The following is a 26,047-nucleotide window of genomic DNA, read 5'->3' as shown; positions in this document are numbered from 1 at the left end:
TTTTTAAAGTACATTGGAGTAATATTAACAATAAAAAGCATTAAGTAATTTTAACAAAATATTTATTGAATCAAAAACAAAAATGACACTGAAATTCACGAACAATAATTATTAATTTTGAATAATACTGTTACACGGTGCTTCCAAAATTATAATTACAAAAAATACTCGTAATAGAATTTTTGATAATGTAATGTACGCATAACTTTCGTTTCATTAATATAATCATCGGGGTTTTGAAGTATAAAACTGAAATATATATGATATTTTGTATGACATAATATTCCTTAAAGAAGCTAAATAATAATGTTTACGCATTAAATTCTCACAAAGTTGTTATTACTAAAAGAAATATATATTATACATAATTAATAATTCACATTTTTTTTAACCTAACAGTTGCTAGGGTTTTATATTTGCTCAATATAATAAATAAAATATATATGTATGTTATAAAAATCGATCGTAGTCGAACGTTTTCGTAGAAGTTTCGTTTCGGTATAGAAGTTAAACTTTTTCGAGCGTTTGTCGTTTTTTGTCGTATTGTCGAAGTGAAGCTTACAGAAGTAAAACTTCTTCGGGCGTATTTTGTGTTTTGATCGCTTAGTTAGTTAGGCTGACTATTGCTTGAAAAACTATCTTGTTGTTAGTTATAGCTTTACTGTTATAGTGTTTTTTTTTATTATTGACATAATAATAAATATTATAAAGCATTAATGAAATATTGTTTTGTATGAATTTAAATGCTTAAATATTATATCATTACTATACATCCATAAATAATTAAAATATATACAATCTTAACGATGAAAGTTACAACTACATGCGACTTTAACTAAAACTTAATTTCTCTTAAATTAAGTTAACGTTACGCCAGAGAAGTTATACTTCGTAAACTTGTCTTAGTAGAATGCGAGATCCTTTTGCAAACAAGAAGGTACATCGTAGAAGCTCCTAAAGCAGAAGCAGACGCGCCGAGTCCCGGGATAGAACGGGAAGCTGGAATGTCCGGGATACGGTTGAACTGGATGTACTCCTGGAAAAAAGAGAACTGTTAGCGTATTCTTTTATAATATTGGAGAAGCAGACGAATATGCAGTCCACTATGGTAAGGCTACTGCCACCCATGGGCCTGTTAACCCCAGATAGGATTAGGTATTCCTGATATCGGCCACAGCTATCTACGAAGACTAAACTGAAACGCCTCGGATAAGTATGTCTCCGTTATCACATTCTTCAGACTACATCACAATAGCGCTTAACAAGTGTGGCAGTGGTGCTTCCGGAGTCGTACACAAAGGGTTCTAGCGTCTTCAAACGCTTACCAACACAAAAATCTTTGATTAGTGAACTGAGGAATATTAAAACTTACACTCATAAAAAACCTTGTCTATTTTTTTCCAACATACTTTTCAAGTGTACCAAATGTAACGATGCTAAGTGGAAAGGTCCGATACGATCGCAGCATAAGATTTAGTGGGAGTCACCGAAAGTTTAGTTAAATTAGACTAGAAACAAGAGTTCAATCATATGATGTACATATATGTATAATAAACATTAAAAACAACTATAAGGACATCTTACCTCCAGATCCTCCACCAGATCCTCCTCCGGATCCTCCTCCAGATCCTCCTCCAGAACCTCCTCCAGAGCCTCCTCCGGATCCTCCTCCAGAGCCTCCTCCGGAGCCTCCTCCGGATCCTCCTCCAGATCCTCCTCCAGATCCTCCACCAGAACCTCCTCCGGAGCCTCCTCCGGATCCTCCTCCGGATCCTCCACCAGATCCTCCTCCAGAGCCTCCTCCGGATCCTCCTCCAGATCCTCCTCCAGATCCTCCTCCAGAACCTCCTCCAGATCCTCCTCCAGATCCTCCTCCAGATCCTCCTCCAGATCCTCCTCCAGAGCCTCCTCCGGATCCTCCTCCAGAGCCTCCTCCGGAGCCTCCTCCGGATCCTCCTCCAGATCCTCCTCCAGATCCTCCACCAGAACCTCCTCCGGAGCCTCCTCCGGATCCTCCTCCGGATCCTCCACCAGATCCTCCTCCAGAGCCTCCTCCGGATCCTCCTCCAGATCCTCCTCCAGATCCTCCTCCAGAACCTCCTCCAGATCCTCCTCCAGATCCTCCTCCAGATCCTCCTCCAGATCCTCCTCCAGAGCCTCCTCCGGATCCTCCTCCAGAACCTCCTCCGGAGCCTCCTCCGGATCCTCCTCCAGATCCTCCTCCAGATCCTCCTCCAGAACCTCCTCCAGAGCCTCCTCCGGATCCTCCTCCAGAGCCTCCTCCGGATCCTCCTCCAGATCCTCCTCCAGATCCTCCACCAGATCCTCCTCCAGAGCCTCCTCCGGATCCTCCTCCAGAGCCTCCTCCGGATCCTCCTCCAGAGCCTCCTCCGGATCCTCCTCCAGATCCTCCTCCAGATCCTCCACCAGATCCTCCTCCAGAGCCTCCTCCGGATCCTCCTCCAGATCCTCCTCCAGAGCCACCTCCAGTTGTGCTGTTAGTACCGGTAGTGGTTCCGGTAGTTGTTCCGGTAGTGGTTCCGTTAGTTGTTCCAGTAGTGGTTCCGGTAGTTGTTCCGGTAGTTGTTCCAGTAGTGGTTCCGGTAGTGGTTCCGTTAGTTGTTCCAGTAGTGGTTCCGGTAGTTGTTCCGGTAGTTGTTCCAGTAGTTGTACCAGTAGTGGTTCCGGTAGTTGTACCAGTAGTGCTTCCGGTAGTTGTACCAGTAGTGGTTCCGGTAGTTGTTCCGGTAGTGGTTCCGGTAGTAGTTCCGGTAGTTGTTCCGGTAGTTGTTCCAGTAGTGGTTCCGGTAGTTGTTCCGGTAGTTGTTCCAGTAGTTGTTCCAGTAGTGGTTCCGGTAGTTGTTCCGGTAGTTGTTCCAGTAGTTGTTCCGGTAGTGGTTCCGTTAGTTGTTCCAGTAGTGGTTCCGGTAGTTGTTCCGGTTGTGGTTCCGGTAGTTGTTCCGGTAGTGGTTCCGGTAGTTGTTCCGTTAGTTGTTCCAGTAGTGGTTCCGGTAGTGGTTCCGGTAGTTGTTCCGGTAGTTGTACCAGTAGTGGTTCCGGTAGTAGTTCCGGTAGTTGTACCAGTAGTGGTTCCGGTAGTTGTTCCGGTAGTGGTTCCGGTAGTTGTACCAGTAGTGGTTCCAGTAGTTGTTCCGGTAGTGGTTCCGTTAGTTGTTCCAGTAGTGGTTCCGGTAGTTGTTCCGGTTGTGGTTCCGGTAGTTGTTCCGGTAGTGGTTCCGGTAGTTGTTCCGGTTGTGGTTCCGGTAGTGGTTCCGGTAGTTGTTCCGGTAGTTGTACCAGTAGTGGTTCCGGTAGTAGTTCCGGTAGTTGTACCAGTAGTGGTTCCGGTAGTTGTTCCGGTAGTTGTTCCAGTAGTGGTTCCGGTAGTTGTTCCGGTAGTTGTTCCAGTAGTTGTTCCGGTAGTGGTTCCGTTAGTTGTTCCAGTAGTGGTTCCGGTAGTTGTTCCGGTTGTGGTTCCGGTAGTTGTTCCGGTAGTGGTTCCGGTAGTTGTTCCGTTAGTTGTTCCAGTAGTGGTTCCGGTAGTGGTTCCGGTAGTTGTTCCGGTAGTTGTACCAGTAGTGGTTCCGGTAGTAGTTCCGGTAGTTGTACCAGTAGTGGTTCCGGTAGTAGTTCCGGTAGTTGTTCCGGTAGTTGTTCCAGTAGTTGTTCCGGTAGTGGTTCCGGTAGTTGTTCCGGTAGTTGTACCAGTAGTGCTTCCGGTAGTTGTTCCGGTAGTTGTACCAGTAGTGCTTCCGGTAGTTGTACCAGTAGTGCTTCCGGTAGTTGTTCCGGTAGTTGTACCAGTAGTGGTTCCGGTAGTTGTACCAGTAGTGCTTCCGGTAGTTGTTCCGGTAGTTGTACCAGTAGTGGTTCCGGTAGTGGTTCCGTTAGTTGTTCCGGTAGTGGTTCCGGTAGTTGTTCCGGTAGTTGTACCAGTAGTGGTTCCGGTAGTTGTACCAGTAGTGCTTCCGGTAGTTGTTCCAGTAGTGGTTCCGGTAGTTGTTCCGGTAGTTGTACCAGTAGTTGTACCAGTAGTGGTTCCGGTAGTTGTACCAGTAGTGCTTCCGGTAGTTGTACCAGTAGTGGTTCCGGTAGTTGTTCCGGTAGTGGTTCCGGTAGTTGTACCAGTAGTGGTTCCAGTAGTTGTTCCGGTAGTGGTTCCGTTAGTTGTTCCAGTAGTGGTTCCGGTAGTTGTACCAGTAGTGGTTCCGGTAGTAGTTCCGGTAGTTGTACCAGTAGTGGTTCCGGTAGTTGTTCCGGTAGTTGTTCCAGTAGTTGTACCAGTAGTGCTTCCGGTAGTTGTACCAGTAGTGGTTCCGGTAGTTGTTCCGGTAGTGGTTCCGGTAGTTGTACCAGTAGTGGTTCCAGTAGTTGTTCCGGTAGTGGTTCCGTTAGTGGTTCCGGTAGTTGTTCCGGTAGTTGTACCAGTAGTGGTTCCGGTAGTTGTACCAGTAGTGCTTCCGGTAGTGGTTCCGGTAGTTGTTCCTGTAGTGGTTCCGGTAGTTGTACCAGTAGTGCTTCCGGTAGTTGTACCAGTAGTGCTTCCGGTAGTGGTTCCGGTAGTTGTTCCGGTAGTTGTACCAGTAGTGGTTCCGGTAGTTGTACCAGTAGTGGTTCCGGTAGTTGTACCAGTAGTGCTTCCGGTAGTTGTACCAGTAGTGCTTCCGGTAGTGGTGCCGGTAGTTGTACCAGTAGTGGTTCCGGTAGTCGTTCCAGTTGTGGTTCCGGTAGTTGTTCCGGAAGTTGTACCAGTAGTGGTTCCGGTAGTGGTTCCGGTAGTCGTTCCGGTAGTTGTACCAGTAGTAGTAGTGTTGTTAGTTCCGGTAGTGGTTCCGGTAGTTGTTCCTGATCCTCCTCCTGATCCTCCTCCGGATCCTCCTCCTGACCCTCCTCCAGAGCCACCTCCTGATCCTCCTCCAGAGCCACCTCCAGATCCTCCTCCTGATCCTCCTCCAGAGCCGCCACCTGATCCTCCTCCAGAGCCTCCTCCTGATCCTCCTCCAGAGCCTCCTCCAGAGCCTCCTCCAGAGCCTCCTCCAGAGCCGCCACCTGATCCTCCTCCAGAGCCTCCTCCTGATCCTCCTCCAGAGCCACCTCCGGATCCACCACCTGATCCTCCTCCAGAGCCACCTCCGGATCCTCCTCCAGAGCCGCCACCTGATCCTCCTCCAGAGCCTCCTCCAGAGCCGCCACCTGATCCTCCTCCAGAGCCTCCTCCAGAGCCTCCTCCGGATCCTCCTCCAGAGCCGCCACCTGATCCTCCTCCAGAGCCTCCTCCAGAGCCGCCACCTGATCCTCCTCCAGAGCCTCCTCCGGATCCTCCTCCAGAGCCTCCTCCGGATCCTCCTCCAGAGCCACCACCTGATCCTCCTCCAGAGCCACCTCCAGAGCCTCCTCCTGATCCGCCACCTGATCCTCCGCCAGATCCTCCTCCAGAGCCTCCTCCAGAGCCGCCACCTGATCCTCCTCCAGAGCCTCCTCCAGAGCCTCCTCCAGAGCCTCCTCCGGATCCTCCTCCAGAGCCACCACCTGATCCTCCTCCAGAGCCACCTCCAGAGCCTCCTCCTGATCCGCCACCTGATCCTCCGCCAGATCCTCCTCCAGAGCCTCCTCCAGAGCCTCCTCCAGAGCCGCCACCTGATCCTCCTCCAGAGCCTCCTCCAGAGCCGCCACCTGATCCTCCTCCAGAGCCTCCTCCAGAGCCGCCACCTGATCCTCCTCCAGAGCCTCCTCCAGAGCCTCCTCCTGATCCGCCACCTGATCCTCCGCCAGATCCTCCTCCAGATCCTCCTCCAGAGCCTCCTCCAGAGCCTCCTCCAGAGCCGCCACCTGATCCTCCTCCAGAGCCTCCTCCAGAGCCTCCTCCGGATCCTCCTCCAGAGCCTCCTCCGGATCCTCCTCCAGAGCCACCACCTGATCCTCCTCCAGAGCCTCCTCCAGAGCCGCCACCTGATCCTCCTCCAGAGCCTCCTCCGGATCCTCCTCCTGATCCTCCTCCAGATCCTCCACCAGATCCTCCTCCAGAGCCTCCTCCGGATCCTCCTCCAGATCCTCCTCCAGAGCCACCTCCAGTTGTGCTGTTAGTTCCGGTAGTGGTTCCGGTAGTTGTTCCGGTAGTGGTTCCATTAGTTGTTCCAGTAGTGGTTCCGGTAGTTGTTCCGGTAGTTGTACCAGTAGTGGTTCCGGTAGTGGTTCCGTTAGTTGTTCCAGTAGTGGTTCCGGTAGTGGTTCCGGTAGTTGTTCCGGTAGTGGTTCCATTAGTTGTTCCAGTAGTGGTTCCGGTAGTTGTTCCGGTAGTTGTACCAGTAGTGGTTCCGGTAGTGGTTCCGTTAGTTGTTCCAGTAGTGGTTCCGGTAGTTGTTCCGGTAGTTGTTCCAGTAGTTGTACCAGTAGTGGTTCCGGTAGTTGTACCAGTAGTGGTTCCGGTAGTGGTTCCGGTAGTTGTTCCGGTAGTGGTTCCGGTAGTTGTACCAGTAGTGGTTCCGGTAGTGGTTCCGGTAGTTGTACCAGTAGTGGTTCCGGTAGTTGTTCCGGTAGTTGTACCAGTAGTGGTTCCGGTAGTGGTTCCGTTAGTTGTTCCAGTAGTGGTTCCGGTAGTTGTTCCGGTTGTGGTTCCGGTAGTTGTTCCGGTAGTGGTTCCGGTAGTTGTTCCGGTTGTGGTTCCGGTAGTGGTTCCGGTAGTTGTTCCGGTAGTTGTACCAGTAGTGGTTCCGGTAGTAGTTCCGGTAGTTGTACCAGTAGTGGTTCCGGTAGTTGTTCCGGTAGTTGTTCCAGTAGTGGTTCCGGTAGTTGTTCCGGTTGTGGTTCCGGTAGTTGTTCCGGTAGTGGTTCCGGTAGTTGTTCCGGTAGTTGTACCAGTAGTGGTTCCGGTAGTAGTTCCGGTAGTTGTACCAGTAGTGGTTCCGGTAGTAGTTCCGGTAGTTGTTCCGGTAGTTGTTCCAGTAGTGGTTCCGGTAGTTGTTCCGGTAGTTGTTCCAGTAGTTGTTCCGGTAGTGGTTCCGTTAGTTGTTCCAGTAGTGGTTCCGGTAGTTGTTCCGGTTGTGGTTCCGGTAGTTGTTCCGGTAGTGGTTCCGGTAGTTGTTCCGTTAGTTGTTCCAGTAGTGGTTCCGGTAGTGGTTCCGGTAGTTGTTCCGGTAGTTGTACCAGTAGTGGTTCCGGTAGTAGTTCCGGTAGTTGTACCAGTAGTGGTTCCGGTAGTAGTTCCGGTAGTTGTTCCGGTAGTTGTTCCAGTAGTTGTTCCGGTAGTGGTTCCGGTAGTTGTTCCGGTAGTTGTACCAGTAGTGCTTCCGGTAGTTGTTCCGGTAGTTGTACCAGTAGTGCTTCCGGTAGTTGTACCAGTAGTGCTTCCGGTAGTTGTTCCGGTAGTTGTACCAGTAGTGGTTCCGGTAGTTGTACCAGTAGTGCTTCCGGTAGTTGTTCCGGTAGTTGTACCAGTAGTGGTTCCGGTAGTGGTTCCGTTAGTTGTTCCGGTAGTGGTTCCGGTAGTTGTTCCGGTAGTTGTACCAGTAGTGGTTCCGGTAGTTGTACCAGTAGTGCTTCCGGTAGTTGTTCCAGTAGTGGTTCCGGTAGTTGTTCCGGTAGTTGTACCAGTAGTTGTACCAGTAGTGGTTCCGGTAGTTGTACCAGTAGTGCTTCCGGTAGTTGTACCAGTAGTGGTTCCGGTAGTTGTTCCGGTAGTGGTTCCGGTAGTTGTACCAGTAGTGGTTCCAGTAGTTGTTCCGGTAGTGGTTCCGTTAGTTGTTCCAGTAGTGGTTCCGGTAGTTGTACCAGTAGTGGTTCCGGTAGTAGTTCCGGTAGTTGTACCAGTAGTGGTTCCGGTAGTTGTTCCGGTAGTTGTTCCAGTAGTTGTACCAGTAGTGCTTCCGGTAGTTGTACCAGTAGTGGTTCCGGTAGTTGTTCCGGTAGTGGTTCCGGTAGTTGTACCAGTAGTGGTTCCAGTAGTTGTTCCGGTAGTGGTTCCGTTAGTGGTTCCGGTAGTTGTTCCGGTAGTTGTACCAGTAGTGGTTCCGGTAGTTGTACCAGTAGTGCTTCCGGTAGTGGTTCCGGTAGTTGTTCCTGTAGTGGTTCCGGTAGTTGTACCAGTAGTGCTTCCGGTAGTTGTACCAGTAGTGCTTCCGGTAGTGGTTCCGGTAGTTGTTCCGGTAGTTGTACCAGAAGTGGTTCCGGTAGTTGTACCAGTAGTGGTTCCGGTAGTTGTACCAGTAGTGCTTCCGGTAGTTGTACCAGTAGTGCTTCCGGTAGTGGTGCCGGTAGTTGTACCAGTAGTGGTTCCGGTAGTGGTTCCGGTAGTGGTTCCGGTAGTTGTACCAGAAGTGGTTCCGGTAGTTGTACCAGTAGTGGTTCCGGTAGTTGTACCAGTAGTGCTTCCGGTAGTTGTACCAGTAGTGCTTCCGGTAGTGGTGCCGGTAGTTGTACCAGTAGTGGTTCCGGTAGTCGTTCCGGTTGTGGTTCCGGTAGTTGTTCCGGAAGTTGTACCAGTAGTGGTTCCGGTAGTGGTTCCGGTAGTCGTTCCGGTAGTTGTACCAGTAGTAGTAGTGTTGTTAGTTCCGGTAGTGGTTCCGGTAGTTGTTCCTGATCCTCCTCCTGATCCTCCTCCGGATCCTCCTCCTGACCCTCCTCCAGAGCCACCTCCTGATCCTCCTCCAGAGCCTCCTCCGGATCCTCCTCCTGATCCTCCTCCAGAGCCTCCTCCTGATCCTCCTCCAGAGCCACCTCCGGATCCACCACCTGATCCTCCTCCAGAGCCACCTCCAGATCCTCCTCCTGATCCTCCTCCAGAGCCGCCACCTGATCCTCCTCCAGAGCCTCCTCCTGATCCTCCTCCAGAGCCTCCTCCAGAGCCTCCTCCAGAGCCTCCTCCAGAGCCGCCACCTGATCCTCCTCCAGAGCCTCCTCCTGATCCTCCTCCAGAGCCACCTCCGGATCCACCACCTGATCCTCCTCCAGAGCCACCTCCGGATCCTCCTCCAGAGCCGCCACCTGATCCTCCTCCAGAGCCTCCTCCAGAGCCGCCACCTGATCCTCCTCCAGAGCCTCCTCCAGAGCCTCCTCCGGATCCTCCTCCAGAGCCGCCACCTGATCCTCCTCCAGAGCCTCCTCCAGAGCCGCCACCTGATCCTCCTCCAGAGCCTCCTCCGGATCCTCCTCCAGAGCCTCCTCCGGATCCTCCTCCAGAGCCACCACCTGATCCTCCTCCAGAGCCACCTCCAGAGCCTCCTCCTGATCCGCCACCTGATCCTCCGCCAGATCCTCCTCCAGAGCCTCCTCCAGAGCCGCCACCTGATCCTCCTCCAGAGCCTCCTCCAGAGCCTCCTCCAGAGCCGCCACCTGATCCTCCTCCAGAGCCTCCTCCAGAGCCTCCTCCGGATCCTCCTCCAGAGCCTCCTCCGGATCCTCCTCCAGAGCCTCCTCCGGATCCTCCTCCAGAGCCGCCACCTGATCCTCCTCCAGAGCCTCCTCCAGAGCCTCCTCCGGATCCTCCTCCAGAGCCTCCTCCGGATCCTCCTCCAGAGCCACCACCTGATCCTCCTCCAGAGCCACCTCCAGAGCCTCCTCCTGATCCGCCACCTGATCCTCCGCCAGATCCTCCTCCAGAGCCTCCTCCAGAGCCTCCTCCAGAGCCGCCACCTGATCCTCCTCCAGAGCCTCCTCCAGAGCCGCCACCTGATCCTCCTCCAGAGCCTCCTCCAGAGCCGCCACCTGATCCTCCTCCAGAGCCTCCTCCAGAGCCTCCTCCTGATCCGCCACCTGATCCTCCGCCAGATCCTCCTCCAGATCCTCCTCCAGAGCCTCCTCCAGAGCCTCCTCCAGAGCCGCCACCTGATCCTCCTCCAGAGCCTCCTCCAGAGCCTCCTCCGGATCCTCCTCCAGAGCCTCCTCCGGATCCTCCTCCAGAGCCACCACCTGATCCTCCTCCAGAGCCTCCTCCAGAGCCGCCACCTGATCCTCCTCCAGAGCCTCCTCCGGATCCTCCTCCTGATCCTCCTCCAGATCCTCCACCAGATCCTCCTCCAGAGCCTCCTCCGGATCCTCCTCCAGATCCTCCTCCAGAGCCACCTCCAGTTGTGCTGTTAGTTCCGGTAGTGGTTCCGGTAGTTGTTCCGGTAGTGGTTCCATTAGTTGTTCCAGTAGTGGTTCCGGTAGTTGTTCCGGTAGTTGTACCAGTAGTGGTTCCGGTAGTTGTACCAGTAGTGCTTCCGGTAGTGGTTCCGTTAGTTGTTCCAGTAGTGGTTCCGGTAGTTGTTCCGGTAGTTGTTCCAGTAGTTGTACCAGTAGTGGTTCCGGTAGTTGTACCAGTAGTGGTTCCGGTAGTGGTTCCGGTAGTTGTTCCGGTAGTGGTTCCGGTAGTTGTACCAGTAGTGGTTCCGGTAGTGGTTCCGGTAGTTGTACCAGTAGTGGTTCCGGTAGTTGTTCCAGTAGTGGTTCCGGTAGTTGTTCCGGTTGTGGTTCCGGTAGTTGTTCCGGTAGTGGTTCCGGTAGTTGTTCCGGTTGTGGTTCCGGTAGTGGTTCCGGTAGTTGTTCCGGTAGTTGTTCCGGTAGTTGTTCCGGTAGTTGTTCCGGTAGTTGTTCCAGTAGTTGTTCCGGTAGTGGTTCCGGTAGTTGTACCAGTAGTGGTTCCGGTAGTGGTTCCGGTAGTTGTTCCGGTAGTGGTTCCGGTAGTTGTACCAGTAGTGGTTCCGGTAGTGGTTCCGGTAGTTGTACCAGTAGTTGTTCCAGTAGTGGTTCCGGTAGTGGTTCCGTTAGTTGTTCCGGTAGTGGTTCCGGTAGTTGTTCCAGTAGTGGTTCCGGTAGTTGTTCCGGTTGTGGTTCCGGTAGTTGTTCCGGTAGTGGTTCCGGTAGTTGTTCCGGTTGTGGTTCCGGTAGTGGTTCCGGTAGTTGTTCCGGTAGTTGTTCCGGTAGTTGTTCCAGTAGTTGTTCCGGTAGTGGTTCCGTTAGTTGTTCCAGTAGTGGTTCCGGTAGTTGTTCCGGTAGTTGTTCCAGTAGTTGTTCCGGTAGTGGTTCCGTTAGTTGTTCCAGTAGTGGTTCCGGTAGTTGTACCAGTAGTGGTTCCGGTAGTTGTTCCGGTTGTGGTTCCGGTAGTTGTTCCGGTAGTGGTTCCGGTAGTTGTTCCGGTTGTGGTTCCGGTAGTGGTTCCGGTAGTTGTTCCGGTAGTTGTTCCGGTAGTGGTTCCGGTAGTTGTACCAGTAGTGGTTCCGGTAGTGGTTCCGGAAGTTGTACCAGTAGTTGTTCCAGTAGTGGTTCCGGTAGTGGTTCCGTTAGTTGTTCCGGTAGTGGTTCCGGTAGTTGTTCCGGTAGTTGTTCCAGTAGTTGTTCCGGTAGTGGTTCCGTTAGTTGTTCCAGTAGTGGTTCCGGTAGTTGTTCCGGTAGTTGTACCAGTAGTGGTTCCGGTAGTAGTTCCGGTAGTTGTACCAGTAGTGGTTCCGGTAGTTGTTCCGGTAGTTGTACCAGTAGTGGTTCCGGTAGTTGTACCAGTAGTGGTTCCGGTAGTGGTTCCGGAAGTTGTACCAGTAGTTGTTCCAGTAGTTGTTCCGGTAGTGGTTCCGTTAGTTGTTCCAGTAGTGGTTCCGGTAGTTGTACCAGTAGTGGTTCCGGTAGTTGTTCCGGTTGTGGTTCCGGTAGTTGTTCCGGTAGTGGTTCCGGTAGTTGTTCCGGTTGTGGTTCCGGTAGTGGTTCCGGTAGTTGTTCCGGTAGTTGTACCAGTAGTGGTTCCGGTAGTAGTTCCGGTAGTTGTACCAGTAGTGCTTCCGGTAGTTGTTCCGGTAGTTGTACCAGAAGTGGTTCCGGTAGTTGTACCAGTAGTGCTTCCGGTAGTTGTACCAGTAGTGCTTCCGGTAGTTGTTCCGGTAGTTGTACCAGTAGTGGTTCCGGTAGTTGTACCAGTAGTGGTTCCGGTAGTGGTTCCGGTAGTGGTTCCGTTAGTTGTACCAGTAGTGCTTCCGGTAGTGGTTCCGGTAGTTGTACCAGTAGTGGTTCCGGTAGTTGTACCAGTAGTGGTTCCGGTAGTGGTTCCGGAAGTTGTACCAGTAGTTGTTCCAGTAGTGGTTCCGGTAGTGGTTCCGTTAGTTGTTCCGGTAGTGGTTCCGGTAGTTGTTCCGGTAGTTGTTCCAGTAGTTGTTCCGGTAGTGGTTCCGTTAGTTGTTCCAGTAGTGGTTCCGGTAGTTGTTCCGGTAGTTGTACCAGTAGTGGTTCCGGTAGTAGTTCCGGTAGTTGTACCAGTAGTGGTTCCGGTAGTTGTTCCGGTAGTTGTACCAGTAGTGGTTCCGGTAGTTGTACCAGTAGTGGTTCCGGTAGTGGTTCCGGAAGTTGTACCAGTAGTTGTTCCAGTAGTTGTTCCGGTAGTGGTTCCGTTAGTTGTTCCAGTAGTGGTTCCGGTAGTTGTACCAGTAGTGGTTCCGGTAGTTGTTCCGGTTGTGGTTCCGGTAGTTGTTCCGGTAGTGGTTCCGGTAGTTGTTCCAGTAGTGGTTCCGGTAGTTGTTCCGGTAGTTGTTCCAGTAGTTGTACCAGTAGTGGTTCCGGTAGTTGTACCAGTAGTGCTTCCGGTAGTGGTTCCAGTAGTTGTTCCGGTAGTGGTTCCGTTAGTTGTTCCAGTAGTGGTTCCGGTAGTTGTTCCGGTAGTTGTTCCAGTAGTTGTTCCGGTAGTGGTTCCGTTAGTTGTTCCAGTAGTGGTTCCGGTAGTTGTTCCGGTTGTGGTTCCGGTAGTTGTTCCGGTAGTGGTTCCGGTAGTTGTTCCGGTTGTGGTTCCGGTAGTGGTTCCGGTAGTTGTTCCGGTAGTTGTACCAGTAGTGGTTCCGGTAGTAGTTCCGGTAGTTGTACCAGTAGTGGTTCCGGTAGTAGTTCCGCTAGTTGTTCCGGTAGTTGTTCCAGTAGTGGTTCCGGTAGTTGTTCCGGTAGTTGTTCCAGTAGTTGTTCCGGTAGTGGTTCCGTTAGTTGTTCCAGTAGTGGTTCCGGTAGTTGTTCCGGTAGTGGTTCCGGTAGTTGTTCCGGTAGTTGTACCAGTAGTGGTTCCGGTAGTAGTTCCGGTAGTTGTACCTGTAGTAGTAGTGTTGTGAGTTCCGGTAGTTGTTCCGGTAGTTGTACCAGTAGTGGTTCCGGTAGTAGTTCCGGTAGTTGTACCTGTAGTAGTAGTGTTGTGAGTTCCGGTAGTTGTTCCGGTAGTTGTTCCGGTAGTTGTACCAGTAGTGGTTCCGGTAGTAGTTCCGGTAGTTGTACCAGTAGTGGTTCCGGTAGTGGTTCCGGTAGTGGTTCCGTTAGTTGTTCCGGTAGTGGTTCCGGTAGTTGTTCCGGTAGTTGTTCCAGTAGTTGTTCCGGTAGTGGTTCCGTTAGTTGTTCCAGTAGTGGTTCCGGTAGTTGTTCCGGTAGTTGTTCCAGTAGTGGTTCCGGTAGTTGTTCCAGTAGTGGTTCCGGTAGTTGTTCCGGTAGTTGTTCCGGTAGTTGTACCAGTAGTGGTTCCGGTAGTAGTTCCGGTAGTTGTACCAGTAGTGGTTCCGGTAGTAGTTCCGGTAGTTGTTCCGGTAGTTGTACCAGTAGTGGTTCCGGTAGTTGTACCAGTAGTGGTTCCGGTAGTTGTACCAGTAGTGGTTCCGGTAGTGGTTCCGGTAGTGGTTCCGTTAGTTGTTCCGGTAGTGGTTCCGGTAGTTGTTCCGGTAGTTGTTCCAGTAGTTGTTCCGGTAGTGGTTCCGTTAGTTGTTCCAGTAGTGGTTCCGGTAGTTGTTCCGGTAGTTGTTCCAGTAGTTGTTCCGGTAGTGGTTCCGTTAGTTGTTCCAGTAGTGGTTCCGGTAGTTGTTCCGGTAGTTGTTCCAGTAGTTGTACCAGTAGTGGTTCCGGTAGTTGTACCAGTAGTGCTTCCGGTAGTGGTTCCGGTAGTTGTACCAGTAGTGGTTCCGGTAGTTGTACCAGTAGTGCTTCCGGTAGTTGTACCAGTAGTGGTTCCGGTAGTTGTACCAGTAGTGCTTCCGGTAGTAGTTCCGGTAGTTGTACCAGTAGTGGTCCCGGTAGTCGTTCCGGTAGTTGTACCTGTGGTAGTAGTGTTGTGAGTTCCGGTAGTTGTTCCGGTAGTGGTTCCGGTAGTTGTACCAGTAGTGGTTCCGGTAGTTGTACCAGTAGTGCTTCCGGTAGTTGTTCCGGTAGTTGTACCAGTAGTGGTTCCGGTAGTTGTACCAGTAGTGCTTCCGGTAGTTGTACCAGTAGTGCTTCCGGTAGTTGTACCAGTAGTGCTTCCGGTAGTTGTTCCGGTAGTTGTTCCAGTAGTGGTTCCGGTAGTTGTTCCGGTAGTTGTACCAGTAGTGCTTCCGGTAGTTGTTCCGGTAGTTGTACCAGTAGTGCTTCCGGTAGTTGTACCAGTAGTGCTTCCGGTAGTTGTACCAGTAGTGGTTCCGGTAGTTGTACCAGTAGTGCTTCCGGTAGTTGTTCCGGTAGTTGTACCAGTAGTGCTTCCGGTAGTTGTTCCGGTAGTTGTACCAGTAGTGGTTCCGGTAGTTGTACCAGTAGTGGTTCCGGTAGTGGTTCCGGTAGTTGTACCAGTAGTGCTTCCGGTAGTTGTTCCGGTAGTTGTACCAGTAGTGGTTCCGGTAGTTGTTCCGGTAGTTGTACCAGTAGTGGTTCCGGTAGTTGTTCCGGTAGTTGTACCAGTAGTGGTTCCGGTAGTTGTACCAGTAGTGGTTCCGGTAGTTGTTCCGGTAGTTGTACCAGTAGTGGTTCCGGTAGTTGTTCCGGTAGTTGTACCAGTAGTGGTTCCGGTAGTTGTACCAGTTGTGCTTCCGGTAGTGGTGCCGGTAGTTGTACCAGTAGTGGTTCCGGTAGTCGTTCCGGTTGTGGTTCCGGTAGTTGTTCCGGAAGTTGTACCAGTAGTGGTTCCGGTAGTGGTTCCGGTAGTCGTTCCGGTAGTTGTACCAGTAGTAGTAGTGTTGTTAGTTCCGGTAGTGGTTCCGGTAGTTGTTCCTGATCCTCCTCCTGATCCTCCTCCGGATCCTCCTCCTGACCCTCCTCCAGAGCCACCTCCTGATCCTCCTCCAGAGCCACCTCCGGATCCACCACCTGATCCTCCTCCAGAGCCTCCTCCTGATCCTCCTCCAGAGCCTCCTCCTGATCCTCCTCCAGAGCCACCTCCGGATCCACCACCTGATCCTCCTCCAGAGCCACCTCCGGATCCTCCTCCTGATCCTCCTCCAGAGCCGCCACCTGATCCTCCTCCAGAGCCACCTCCGGATCCACCACCTGATCCTCCTCCAGAGCCACCTCCGGATCCTCCTCCTGATCCTCCTCCAGAGCCGCCACCTGATCCTCCTCCAGAGCCTCCTCCTGATCCTCCTCCAGAGCCACCTCCTGATCCTCCTCCAGAGCCACCTCCGGATCCACCACCTGATCCTCCTCCAGAGCCTCCTCCTGATCCTCCTCCAGAGCCTCCTCCTGATCCTCCTCCTGATCCTCCTCCAGAGCCTCCTCCTGATCCTCCTCCTGATCCTCCTCCAGAGCCGCCACCTGATCCTCCTCCAGAGCCTCCTCCTGATCCTCCTCCAGAGCCACCTCCTGATCCTCCTCCAGAGCCACCTCCGGATCCACCACCTGATCCTCCTCCAGAGCCGCCACCTGATCCTCCTCCAGAGCCTCCTCCTGATCCTCCTCCAGAGCCACCTCCTGATCCTCCTCCAGAGCCACCTCCGGATCCACCACCTGATCCTCCTCCAGAGCCTCCTCCTGATCCTCCTCCAGAGCCTCCTCCTGATCCTCCTCCAGAGCCACCTCCGGATCCACCACCTGATCCTCCTCCAGAGCCACCTCCGGATCCTCCTCCTGATCCTCCTCCAGAGCCGCCACCTGATCCTCCTCCAGAGCCACCTCCGGATCCACCACCTGATCCTCCTCCAGAGCCGCCACCTGATCCTCCTCCAGAGCCTCCTCCAGAGCCGCCACCTGATCCTCCTCCAGAGCCTCCTCCAGAGCCTCCTCCTGATCCGCCACCTGATCCACCGCCAGATCCTCCTCCAGAGCCACCTCCGGATCCTCCTCCAGAGCCTCCTCCTGATCCGCCACCTGATCCTCCGCCAGAGCCTCCGGATCCTCCGCCAGAGCCTCCTCCAGAGCCTCCTCCAGAGCCTCCTCCAGAGCCGCCACCTGATCCTCCTCCAGATCCTCCTCCTGATCCTCCTCCAGAGCCACCTCCGGATCCTCCACCAGAGCCTCCTCCTGATCCTCCTCCAGAACCTCCTCCGGATCCTCCTCCTGATCCTCCTCCTGATCCTCCTCCAGCGCCGCCTCCAGCGCCGCCTCCAGCACCGCCTCCAGCGCCACCTCCTGATCCGCCACCTGATCCTCCTCCAGAGCCACCTCCAGAGCCTCCTCCTGATCCTCCTCCAGAACCTCCTCCGGATCCTCCTCCTGAGCCGCCACCTGATCCTCCTCCAGAGCCTCCTCCAGTGCCGCCACCTGATCCTCCGCCAGAGCCTCCTCCAGAGCCGCCACCTGATCCTCCGCCAGAGCCTCCGGATCCTCCGCCAGAGCCTCCTCCTGATCCTCCTCCAGAACCTCCTCCGGATCCTCCTCCTGATCCTCCTCCAGCGCCGCCTCCAGCGCCGCCTCCAGCACCGCCTCCAGCGCCGCCTCCAGCGCCGCCTCCAGCACCGCCTCCAGCGCCGCCTCCTGATCCGCCACCTGATCCTCCTCCAGAGCCTCCTCCTGAGCCTCCTCCGGATCCTCCTCCAGCGCCGCCTCCAGCGCCGCCTCCAGCGCCGCCTCCAGCGCCGCCTCCAGCGCCGCCTCCAGCACCGCCTCCAGCGCCGCCTCCTGATCCGCCACCTGATCCTCCTCCAGAGCCTCCTCCTGAGCCTCCTCCGGATCCTCCTCCAGCGCCGCCTCCAGCGCCGCCTCCAGCGCCGCCTCCTGATCCTCCTCCAGATCCTCCTCCAGAGCCACCTCCAGAGCCTCCTCCGGATCCTCCTCCAGATCCTCCTCCTGATCCGCCACCTGATCCTCCGCCAGAGCCTCCGGATCCTCCTCCAGAGCCTCCTCCTGATCCTCCTCCAGAGCCACCTCCAGAGCCTCCTCCTGATCCACCACCTGATCCTCCGCCAGAGCCTCCGGATCCTCCGCCAGAGCCTCCTCCTGATCCTCCTCCAGAACCTCCTCCAGATCCTCCTCCTGATCCTCCTCCAGCGCCGCCTCCAGCGCCGCCTCCAGCGCCGCCTCCAGCGCCGCCTCCAGCACCGCCTCCAGCACCGCCTCCAGCGCCGCCTCCAGCGCCGCCTCCAGCACCGCCTCCAGCGCCGCCTCCTGATCCGCCACCTGATCCTCCTCCAGAGCCTCCTCCAGAGCCTCCTCCGGATCCTCCTCCAGCGCCGCCTCCAGCGCCGCCTCCAGTGCCGCCTCCTGATCCTCCTCCAGTGCCACCTCCTGATCCGCCACCTGATCCTCCTCCAGAGCCTCCTCCGGATCCTCCTCCTGATCCTCCTCCAGAGCCTCCTCCAGAGCCACCTCCTGATCCGCCACCTGATCCTCCTCCAGATCCGCCTCCTGATCCGCCACCTGATCCTCCTCCAGAGCCACCTCCTGATCCGCCACCTGATCCTCCTCCAGATCCGCCTCCTGATCCGCCACCTGATCCTCCTCCAGAGCCACCTCCTGATCCGCCACCTGATCCTCCTCCAGAGCCACCTCCTGATCCGCCACCTGATCCTCCTCCAGAGCCACCTCCTGATCCGCCACCTGATCCTCCTCCAGAGCCACCTCCTGATCCGCCACCTGATCCTCCTCCAGAGCCACCTCCTGATCCGCCACCTGATCCTCCTCCAGAGCCACCTCCTGATCCGCCACCTGATCCTCCTCCAGAGCCTCCTCCAGCGCCACCACCAGATCCATCTATAGTTGTTGGTGTAGGCACAAGTATAGGTTCCCCATATACAGGTTCACCATATAGAGGTATAATTCCAGGTCCGCCGTATGCTCCTGCATTCCCATATGCATAACTATTCCCTTGACCGTACGCGCCTCCAGTACCGCTTGCTGCATACCCATTTGCATATGCTCCTAATAAGAAAAGGAAAGGATTTGTCAGCCACTTGATAATGCTAAACATGAGTCTCAAGGAGAAAAGAGATTTCTTTGTTATCTTGTTTTTATAATATAGGAGTAGCAGACTAGCATGCAATCCATCTGATGGTAATGGACATCTGTAATCAACTCCAGATAGGATTAAATATTCCTCCCTGAAGTTGGCCACAGATACACCGCTACTTCTGAGGACTAAGCTGAAATGCCTCGGAAAAGTATGTCTCCCTTACCACGGTTCAAACCAGAACACAGCAGCGCTAACATTGCAGTTACAACAGAAATAGGTGTGGCCGTGGTCTGCTACTTCTGTATTAATACCAAAAGTGTTCTACCATCTTCGTAATGGTAATAAACATGAGTCTCAGGGAGAAATGAGTTAGGTCTGTTCTAGGCACATCACACTGATTCATGTACCCTTAGTATGAGTTTTTACGTTTTAACAAAAATGACTGTTTTTGTATTTGTTTACGTATTTGCCCACACATTTCCAGCGCCCCTAGCGGATTGTTTCAAAACTGATTGGAAATTGGAAAAACGTAAACAAAAACAAAAACAGTCATTTTTGTCAAAACGTAAAACTCATACTAAGAGTACAGGTCACATAATTGGTGGTTATTGATAATTGACGTCACTTTAAAAAAATTCTATTATAAGTATATTTGGAATACAGTCTTACTTATAGTCTGATTCATAATTAGGTGTCCAAAATGTAAACAAAAAAAAAGTCACTGTCAAAATTAACAAGAAACAAAAACTTTAACAAACTCAACAAAAAACGAAAATTTAACAAATATACACAATTTAACAAATGCGTTATGTAAACGAGAAAACTTTCGAGTTTGATCGCAATCACGAAAATGGATAATATCAGTTACGAAACTTAAAATAAAAATGACAGCACAAGAAATGTCTTTGATTCCGATTGTGTTACCATTATCACATTTTAATTTTCTACCATAAACTTTGTTTTTTTATTATTATTACTGTATGGGACGAAATTGAGGTGATATAAATATTAGAAAATGGGAATTAATCTTACGACAAAAATAAGAAACTACCATTTCAAACATTTTTTCTTGATAGGTCAACAAGTTTGTTTACATTTTGGACACCTAATTATGAATCAGACTATAGTTATGAACTATCATCTGATTTTTTCAATATTTTTTGTAATGGAAGTATGCCACCGCCGCGGTTAGAGATGTATTATTGTAAATGTTAATAATTATGGAAGAATATATTGTAGTTTGGAATCTCTTCTGAGTGTTCTAACAGGTCACAGTTGACCTCATTGACCAATTACGTATTAGGTATAGTCCGCGTAAAACTGCTAGTCCGCTCTGAATATAGACATGAATCGCGTCGTCATAGCAAATTGTATGACTACACCTGCTTCAAACTTCAGAGCGGACGAGCAGTTTGGCGCAGACTACAATAGACTTGAGAACTTTTGTATCTATGCAGGTTTCCTCACGATGTTTTTCTTTACTGTTAAAGAAAGCGTTAATTCCTAATATGCACATAACTTTAGGAATGGCGATTCTTTCCGAAAATCGATTCTTGAATCGATTCGAATCAATTCACAAAAAAATCGAGGCCCAAAGAATCGATTCCGAAAATTGATTTCTGATCCTGATTCTGATTATGCAGAAATATTTTGGCAGAATGTTGAAATATTTTATGTTTATATTTACCCTGTCCATAGTAGTAAGGTGGGTAGTATCCTCCATAGGGGATGTAACTTTGTCCTGAAAATTTTAGAAGTTTCAATATTGTAGTACTTCAATCTATTTTTGTATGAAATGACCTACTTTGTACACCATAGAAGTAGCATAAAACATGGATGCTAATAGTAAGTAGCTACCGTTCATGGTAGTTTTAATCAACCCCAGATAGAATTAGATTCCTGTGGTCGGCCAAAGACGCATTTAAGTATATTATTAAAAAAATCCAAGCCAATCGTGTACAACTTAAACTTTAGATCAATCTGTTGGGATTAAGTGGTTTAAACTCGGTAGCAAGAAGATCCTCACATACGATTTTTTGTTTTATAATATAGCAGTATTATAATGTAGTTTTATAATGTAGCAGACGAGCATACAGTCCACCTGATGGTAAGTGGCTACTGCCGCCCTTGGAGATCTGTAATCAACCCCAGATAGGATTAGATATTCCTAGCTGAGGTCAGCCACAGATGCGCCGCTACCCCTGAGGACTAAGCTGGAACGCCTCGGAAAGTCTGACTTAACAAGACAGGTTGAATAAAAGCTTGCAAAACATCTTACCCGGCGGTATATATGTTTGTGGGTAGTACGGGTATGTTGTTGGGTATACAGGTCCAGGTATAGGTGCTATAGGTGGCCTTGTAGTCGGGGTTGTGGGTTGAGGTCCTGAAAAAGACATTTTAGTAAGAAATATGAGTTAGAATTAGATAGACGTTGGTTCAAAATCCTAAGGTTATTACAATCCTATAAAAATATAGACACGAGCATGGCCTGATGCTTATGATAGCTTACGCTACTGCCGCCCATGGACATTAATTAACCCCAGATAGGATTAGATATTCCTACCTGAGGTCGGCCACAGATGCGCCGCTACCCCTGAGGACTAAGCTGGAACGCCTCGGAAAAGTATGTAAGTAGTGATAGAAAAAGTATTATTCAACTGACGAGGTACTACTGTCACAAATATTTCTAGCGTGAAGTAGTTCCGTTATTTGATTTGAAGGGTATAGATGCCAGGTAACTCAGATATTGTGAAGCGACTATCATAGTTTTTGGAAATGGTAACGCATCTGTGTTTGGCTTCAGGTTATACCTGTTTTATATGGAGTTGGTTACAGATATCCATTAAAGTTTTTAACAATTCAAACAGACATTTACCATCGAAGGTGGTAGAACCCTTTGTGGTTCGACTCCGGTGGCACCATCACCACACCTATTTCTGCCTAATAACAGCAGTGTTAGGCGCTGCTGTGTCCCGTTTTGAAGGGTGTGGTAAGGGAGACATACATTTCTGAGGCGTTCCAACTAAGTCCTCAGGGGTAGCGGCGCATCTGTGGCCAACCTCAGGTAGGAATATCTAATCCTATATGGGATTGATTACAGATATCCATGGGTGGCAGTAGTCACTTACCATCAAGTGGACTGCTGTATCAATGCTATATAAAAAATAAGATCGGTTCCAAACTCCTGTGCTAATCCAATGTCAAACATCTACTTCTTCTCAATTACCTGTGCTGCTGTAAGAAGACGTGCTGCTCGCCTTGCTACCTGAAGAAGTCGAACTATAGGTGTTACTGCTCGTGGTCTGCCCATTCGGAGTGGTCTTCGAATAAGTGTTGGACCCAGCTGCAGCGTTGCTCCTACTGTCTCCTTGGCTGGATGCAGTTAATGTAGTCGATCTGCCGCTGCTATCAACTGTGTTCTGGGATGCGTTGCTGTTGTAGCTCGAAGCGGCACCGGTTCCCGTGGATTGGGATGATGTCGTCACTGTTGATGGACCACCTTCTGTAAAGAAACAGATTACTAGTAACCAGAGGTGGACTAAGTCGTCGGAGGCCCGGGAAAGTTGAATGGAGGCCCCCAGTCTGAAAAGTTGATTTTATTTTACAAAATTACATGTGTCATAGAATTATTCGCCTGTGACTAGGTGACATTTTTTTGGTGAATGATACACATTTCATTGTTTGGTTTCTGGATTGTTTGGTTCTGACGGCCTTTTTTTAGCATCTTTGTTTGGAGGCCTCCAAGGATCGGAGGCCTGAAGTGGATCACCCCTTTCCCCACCCTTAAGCTACCTAGTAACGATGACGCAGTTTCATCATGTTCAAAAGTAAAAATTAAAAAATGGAAACCCGTGAAAGTTTTTGGAGCGGAATTATTTTTCTGAAACCAAAGTAGCCTAAGCTACTCCTTATAAAATCAGCTTTTGAAGGTGGTAGAACCCTTTGTGGTTCGACTCCGGCGGCATCACCGCCACACCTATTTCTACCTAATAACAGCAGTGTTAGGCGCTGCTGTGTTCCGGTTTGAAGGGTGTGGTAAGGGAGACAGACTTTTCCGAGGCATTCCAGCTTAGTCCTCAGGGGTAGCGGCGCATCTGTGGCCGACCTCAGGTAGGAATATCTAATCCTATCAGCAGCAACATAATGGCAGCTGGTAACATATGCCGTAGAACCGACTGGGCAAATGACATCGAAGGGAGACCATGAATTGGCAGACACAGTGTAGGCTACTGAAGAAGATCAGTGGTAATGGCTGGATGAGACCAACAGAGGGCCACGTTGTGGTACACCTTAGAAAATGCCTAAGTTCAACAAAAAATACTAAAACACCTTCTATACTTCCTCAGGATTCCCTGTGTCAAATTCAAATTCAAATCTCATGTATTCAAAATTGATTCACATAGAATACTTTATGAAAGTCAACAAACTACCACCGCTTCGGAAGGTGTTTCGCTATGGAGAAGTGGCGCAAGAAACTGCAACTGTCTTGACATGCATACACACAAAGGCGAATACAAAATACATCGAAACCCAGAATACATATTCAAATTCATCATTCGGATGTCTGTAAAAGATCTAACTCGGAAGCCTTTGACCCCAGAGTATGGTGACCGCTATGCTAGTCGTCAATAAGTGGAATTATAATGACTGATTTGATAAGATGATGATGAACCCTTCTCTACCCTGTACTTACCAATGGGTACAACTTCGTACGAAGTGATCGGTTTACCATATTCATCTACTGATCTTGTCTGGAACACCTCATAATCCAATCCGTCATCTGTAAGTGGTTTGTGGTCATCAATCCTTGCCGATAGATGGCGTTGTTATTATATAACCCGTGTGTATAAAGTTTCTTAAGTGTAGTTCGTCAACGCCGTAATAGATGGCGTTGTAAACAATTATTAAACTGTGTTAATTTATTGATATGTCGCTAGATGGCGCTGTACTATAATAGTAAATCAGTGATTAAGATTGAACAAAATGTAAGTATTTTAAAAGCATAATGTTAATAAATAAGATAACTATACGTACCAACTGGTAAGTTAATTACTTTTGTATGACCTGAAATTTAAGTATATATTAGTTCACGTTTAAGAAGTATCAGTATAAAAGACATGAATAGTTATTAAGTACAGATTTTTTTAATTTTATATCTATGTCCACACTAGGATTCCCTATATCGGACACACACAGAGACAAATACACAAACACCCAGACCCAGAAACAGAAACCTAAATTCATCATTTAGATATCTGTCAGGCCGGGGATCGAACCCGGGACCCTCTGCGCGTCAGTCCGGTATGGTGACCGCTCCGCCACGCGGGTCATCAGCATAATATATCTGTTTATGTAAGAATACAAACTTTGGAATAATCCACGTAGATTAAACTTACTCATGATGCTCCGTTTTGGTCAGAAACAGGTCTTAGAACCTGTATGGTTCAACCATGGTACCATTTTTACCGCGAAGTGTCTATATTTGGTGGCAGGTGTGGATGTAATACATTTGAGACATGGTATTCAGTAAGCTCCATATAAACCCCTGTTATTAAGGTTCCAGATGTCCATGAGCGGTGATTTTTTTTCAATATAGGAGTAACCGACGAGCATGGACTCCGCCTGGTAAGTGGCTACTGCCGCCTGAGGACAATCATTAGCCTCGAAGACCACAGGTCGGCCACAGATGTGATTTGACGGCTAAGTGACGTCACTAACTCAAAGGTTTTAGCTCTTTTAAGTCTTCTCACTAAGTCCGCATCGTGTGTGGTTGTGGGTGGCAAGAGTGGGAGTTCGAATCGCCCGGCCAGCGTCCCCGGGAAGGACGTCGGTATGTGTGGTCGCATACCGTCGTACACCAGACGGTGTGGCGAGCGTCAAGCTCACCTGGGCGGAGCCTGACGGCAACGCGCTAAGAGGACTCCGGTTGCGTTCCTTTGTTGATCCCGGAGTCTTACGCAGCGCCGAGGACGCCCGGGGGGCTTAAGTGCGGTAAGAATCCCACATAACTCTGTATCGCTCCCACAGCACCTTTAAGTAAGAGCCTTATCGTATAAAAGGAATATTTACCAGTATGACCGTATCCATAACTATGCGCCGTAGCATGAGCATCGGCTTTAGACGTCGAGGTTCCCGTGGGTGTGACCGACGTAGCTGAGCTGCCGCTGGCCGTCGACCCGCCCTGGCTGTAGCCTTGACTGCTCTGGGCAGTCTGGTAGTTGGGGCTGGTGTGAGCGTACTGGCTCCCGTAGCTGTCGGCGTATTGGTTGCTATTTTGATAGTTGTGTGCGACGTTCGTGTATCCTGAAAGAAGGATTTAAAGTTGTTGTGGTTCGACTTATACAGCACTGCCATACATCATCAGCCTGTCTCACTTCTGGGTACGGGTCTCCTCTCAGAATGAGGATTAGGCCATAGGCCACCGTGATTTCTCAGGTTTCCTCACGATGTTTTCTATCACCCTTTAAGCAAGTGATGATTAACTTTTAATACCGCCACACCTATTTCTGCCTAGAGCAGTGTTAAGTACTGTGTTCTGGTTTGGGTAGGAGATACTTTACCGAGCATTCCAGCTTAGTCTTCAGGGGTCGCTACCCCTCATCGCATCTATAGCCGACAAATAGGAATATATATGTAGTTGGTCAGAGATGTCATTGAGATTTGAAAAAATGTCCTCTGAGTGAGTGAATAAGGGATGAAAGGTTGCTACATAATAAGTTTGAAATATACTTACTTTGAGCTGAAGCGTAGGCGCTCAGCAACTGTAAATAATAAATTATATTTGAAATATATATATGAACTTCATTTATGTGCTATGAAAGTATATATTGCGAATATATATTAACCCATTTCACTTACCTGACTGATCTGAAAGGAACATAAATTATTTCGATGGAAGTGCAATATGACATTATTGACTTGATCTGACCTGAGCCCATCTAAGCTGAGCTGAGATATGTACCATTTGTTCGTACATGGTTTCAAACTGATTGCCTTAATGTATTCTCTGCCAGCTTTAGGCTAAGCAGAAAACATTTATTTATTTATTTATTTATTTATTTACATGTAAGGCGATAATTGTAATCAACATGATAACATAAGAATTCTACTTGAGGTCAGCTACAGCGCTGTCACCTCTAAGGATGGGTCTAATAAGAAAATAACTTTGAAGAAATAGTGCCTGGAATTTGAACCTCGAACCCCTCAATCGAGAGGCCGACTTTCAACTAGGCCCTCCCTTCTAAATATATATAACTCAAAGGTGACTGACTGACATAGTGATCTATCAACGCACAGCCCAAACCACTGGACGGATCGGGCTGAAATTTGGCATGCAGGTAGATGTTATGACGTAGGCATCCGCTAAGAAAGGATCTTGATCAATTCTACCCCCAAGGGGATAAAATAGGGGATGAAAATATTACTGGTAACGCGAGCGAAGCCGCGGGCAAAGGCTTGTTAAGGTATAATCTTTGATAAGTAAAGATACTTCGCTGCCTTGAAATTGAATGAAGCCACAAAGGATGATAAAAAACATTTAGATAAAATTTAATAAATAAATAAAACTGCGTAATTTACATAAGAAATAAATAAGTATTTCAAATATTTTAGGGACATTTTAGCACGGAGACGTGGCAAAACTTTTTTAACGCAACAATTTTATTAGTTCTCAAAGTGAGTGAGTTCTTTACTAACAATAAAGTTAAAATAAATATTTTGTACTTACCACAAGACACAGGAGAGGAGTGAGAAGTTGCATGGTGCTGCTTGGATCCTTGATCCAGTGACTATCGCTGCATTTCACCACATATTTATATGAAAATCTAATAAAAACTCATGACGCCAGAGCCATAACTCATTCAAAAAACAATAATGTTATTTGTATTTTTCTTCTATTCTTTGGAATTTCTTTATGAAAGATATAATGAAAATGTCTGTTTGTCTCCTAAAAATTTTATCTTTAATTTTTTTAATAATATAGGAGAAGCTGACGACCAT

General features: G+C 49.8%; 1 protein-coding gene across 50 annotated transcripts; it reads right to left on the bottom strand.

Annotated features, from left to right (window-relative positions):
* Positions 1-45: 45 nt before the first annotated feature.
* On the bottom strand, positions 46-25,828 carry LOC140755430 (uncharacterized). Of its 50 annotated transcripts, none has more exons than XM_073090649.1 (15): positions 25,776-25,828; positions 24,783-24,810; positions 24,119-24,352; positions 23,084-23,113; positions 22,743-22,829; positions 21,276-21,551; positions 20,328-20,432; positions 19,737-19,790; positions 17,212-18,018; positions 14,921-17,139; positions 9,154-13,912; positions 5,950-9,033; positions 1,690-5,157; positions 1,585-1,605; positions 46-1,036 (listed from the first exon to the last, which is right to left on the bottom strand). In XM_073090649.1, exons 1-15 carry the CDS (start codon positions 25,806-25,808, stop codon positions 903-905), a joined length of 15,339 nt encoding a protein of 5,112 aa, XP_072946750.1. In that variant the 5' UTR covers positions 25,809-25,828; the 3' UTR covers positions 46-902. The 50 variants fall into 50 exon arrangements, with proteins under 50 accessions (XP_072946750.1, XP_072946763.1, XP_072946749.1 ...); XM_073090662.1 differs by having other exon boundaries at positions 1,798-5,157; XM_073090648.1 differs by having other exon boundaries at positions 1,585-2,361; positions 2,446-5,157.
* Between the last annotated feature and the right edge of the window lie 219 nt (positions 25,829-26,047).

This window comes from Epargyreus clarus, unplaced genomic scaffold (assembly GCF_041222505.1).
Source record: "Epargyreus clarus isolate Ecla_fem2 unplaced genomic scaffold, WU_Ecla_fem_2.2 ptg000033l, whole genome shotgun sequence".
Lineage (NCBI taxonomy): Eukaryota > Metazoa > Arthropoda > Insecta > Lepidoptera > Hesperiidae > Epargyreus > Epargyreus clarus.
The sequence above is the reverse complement of the archived record's forward strand: the minus strand, read 5'-3'. Positions and strand labels throughout refer to the sequence as shown.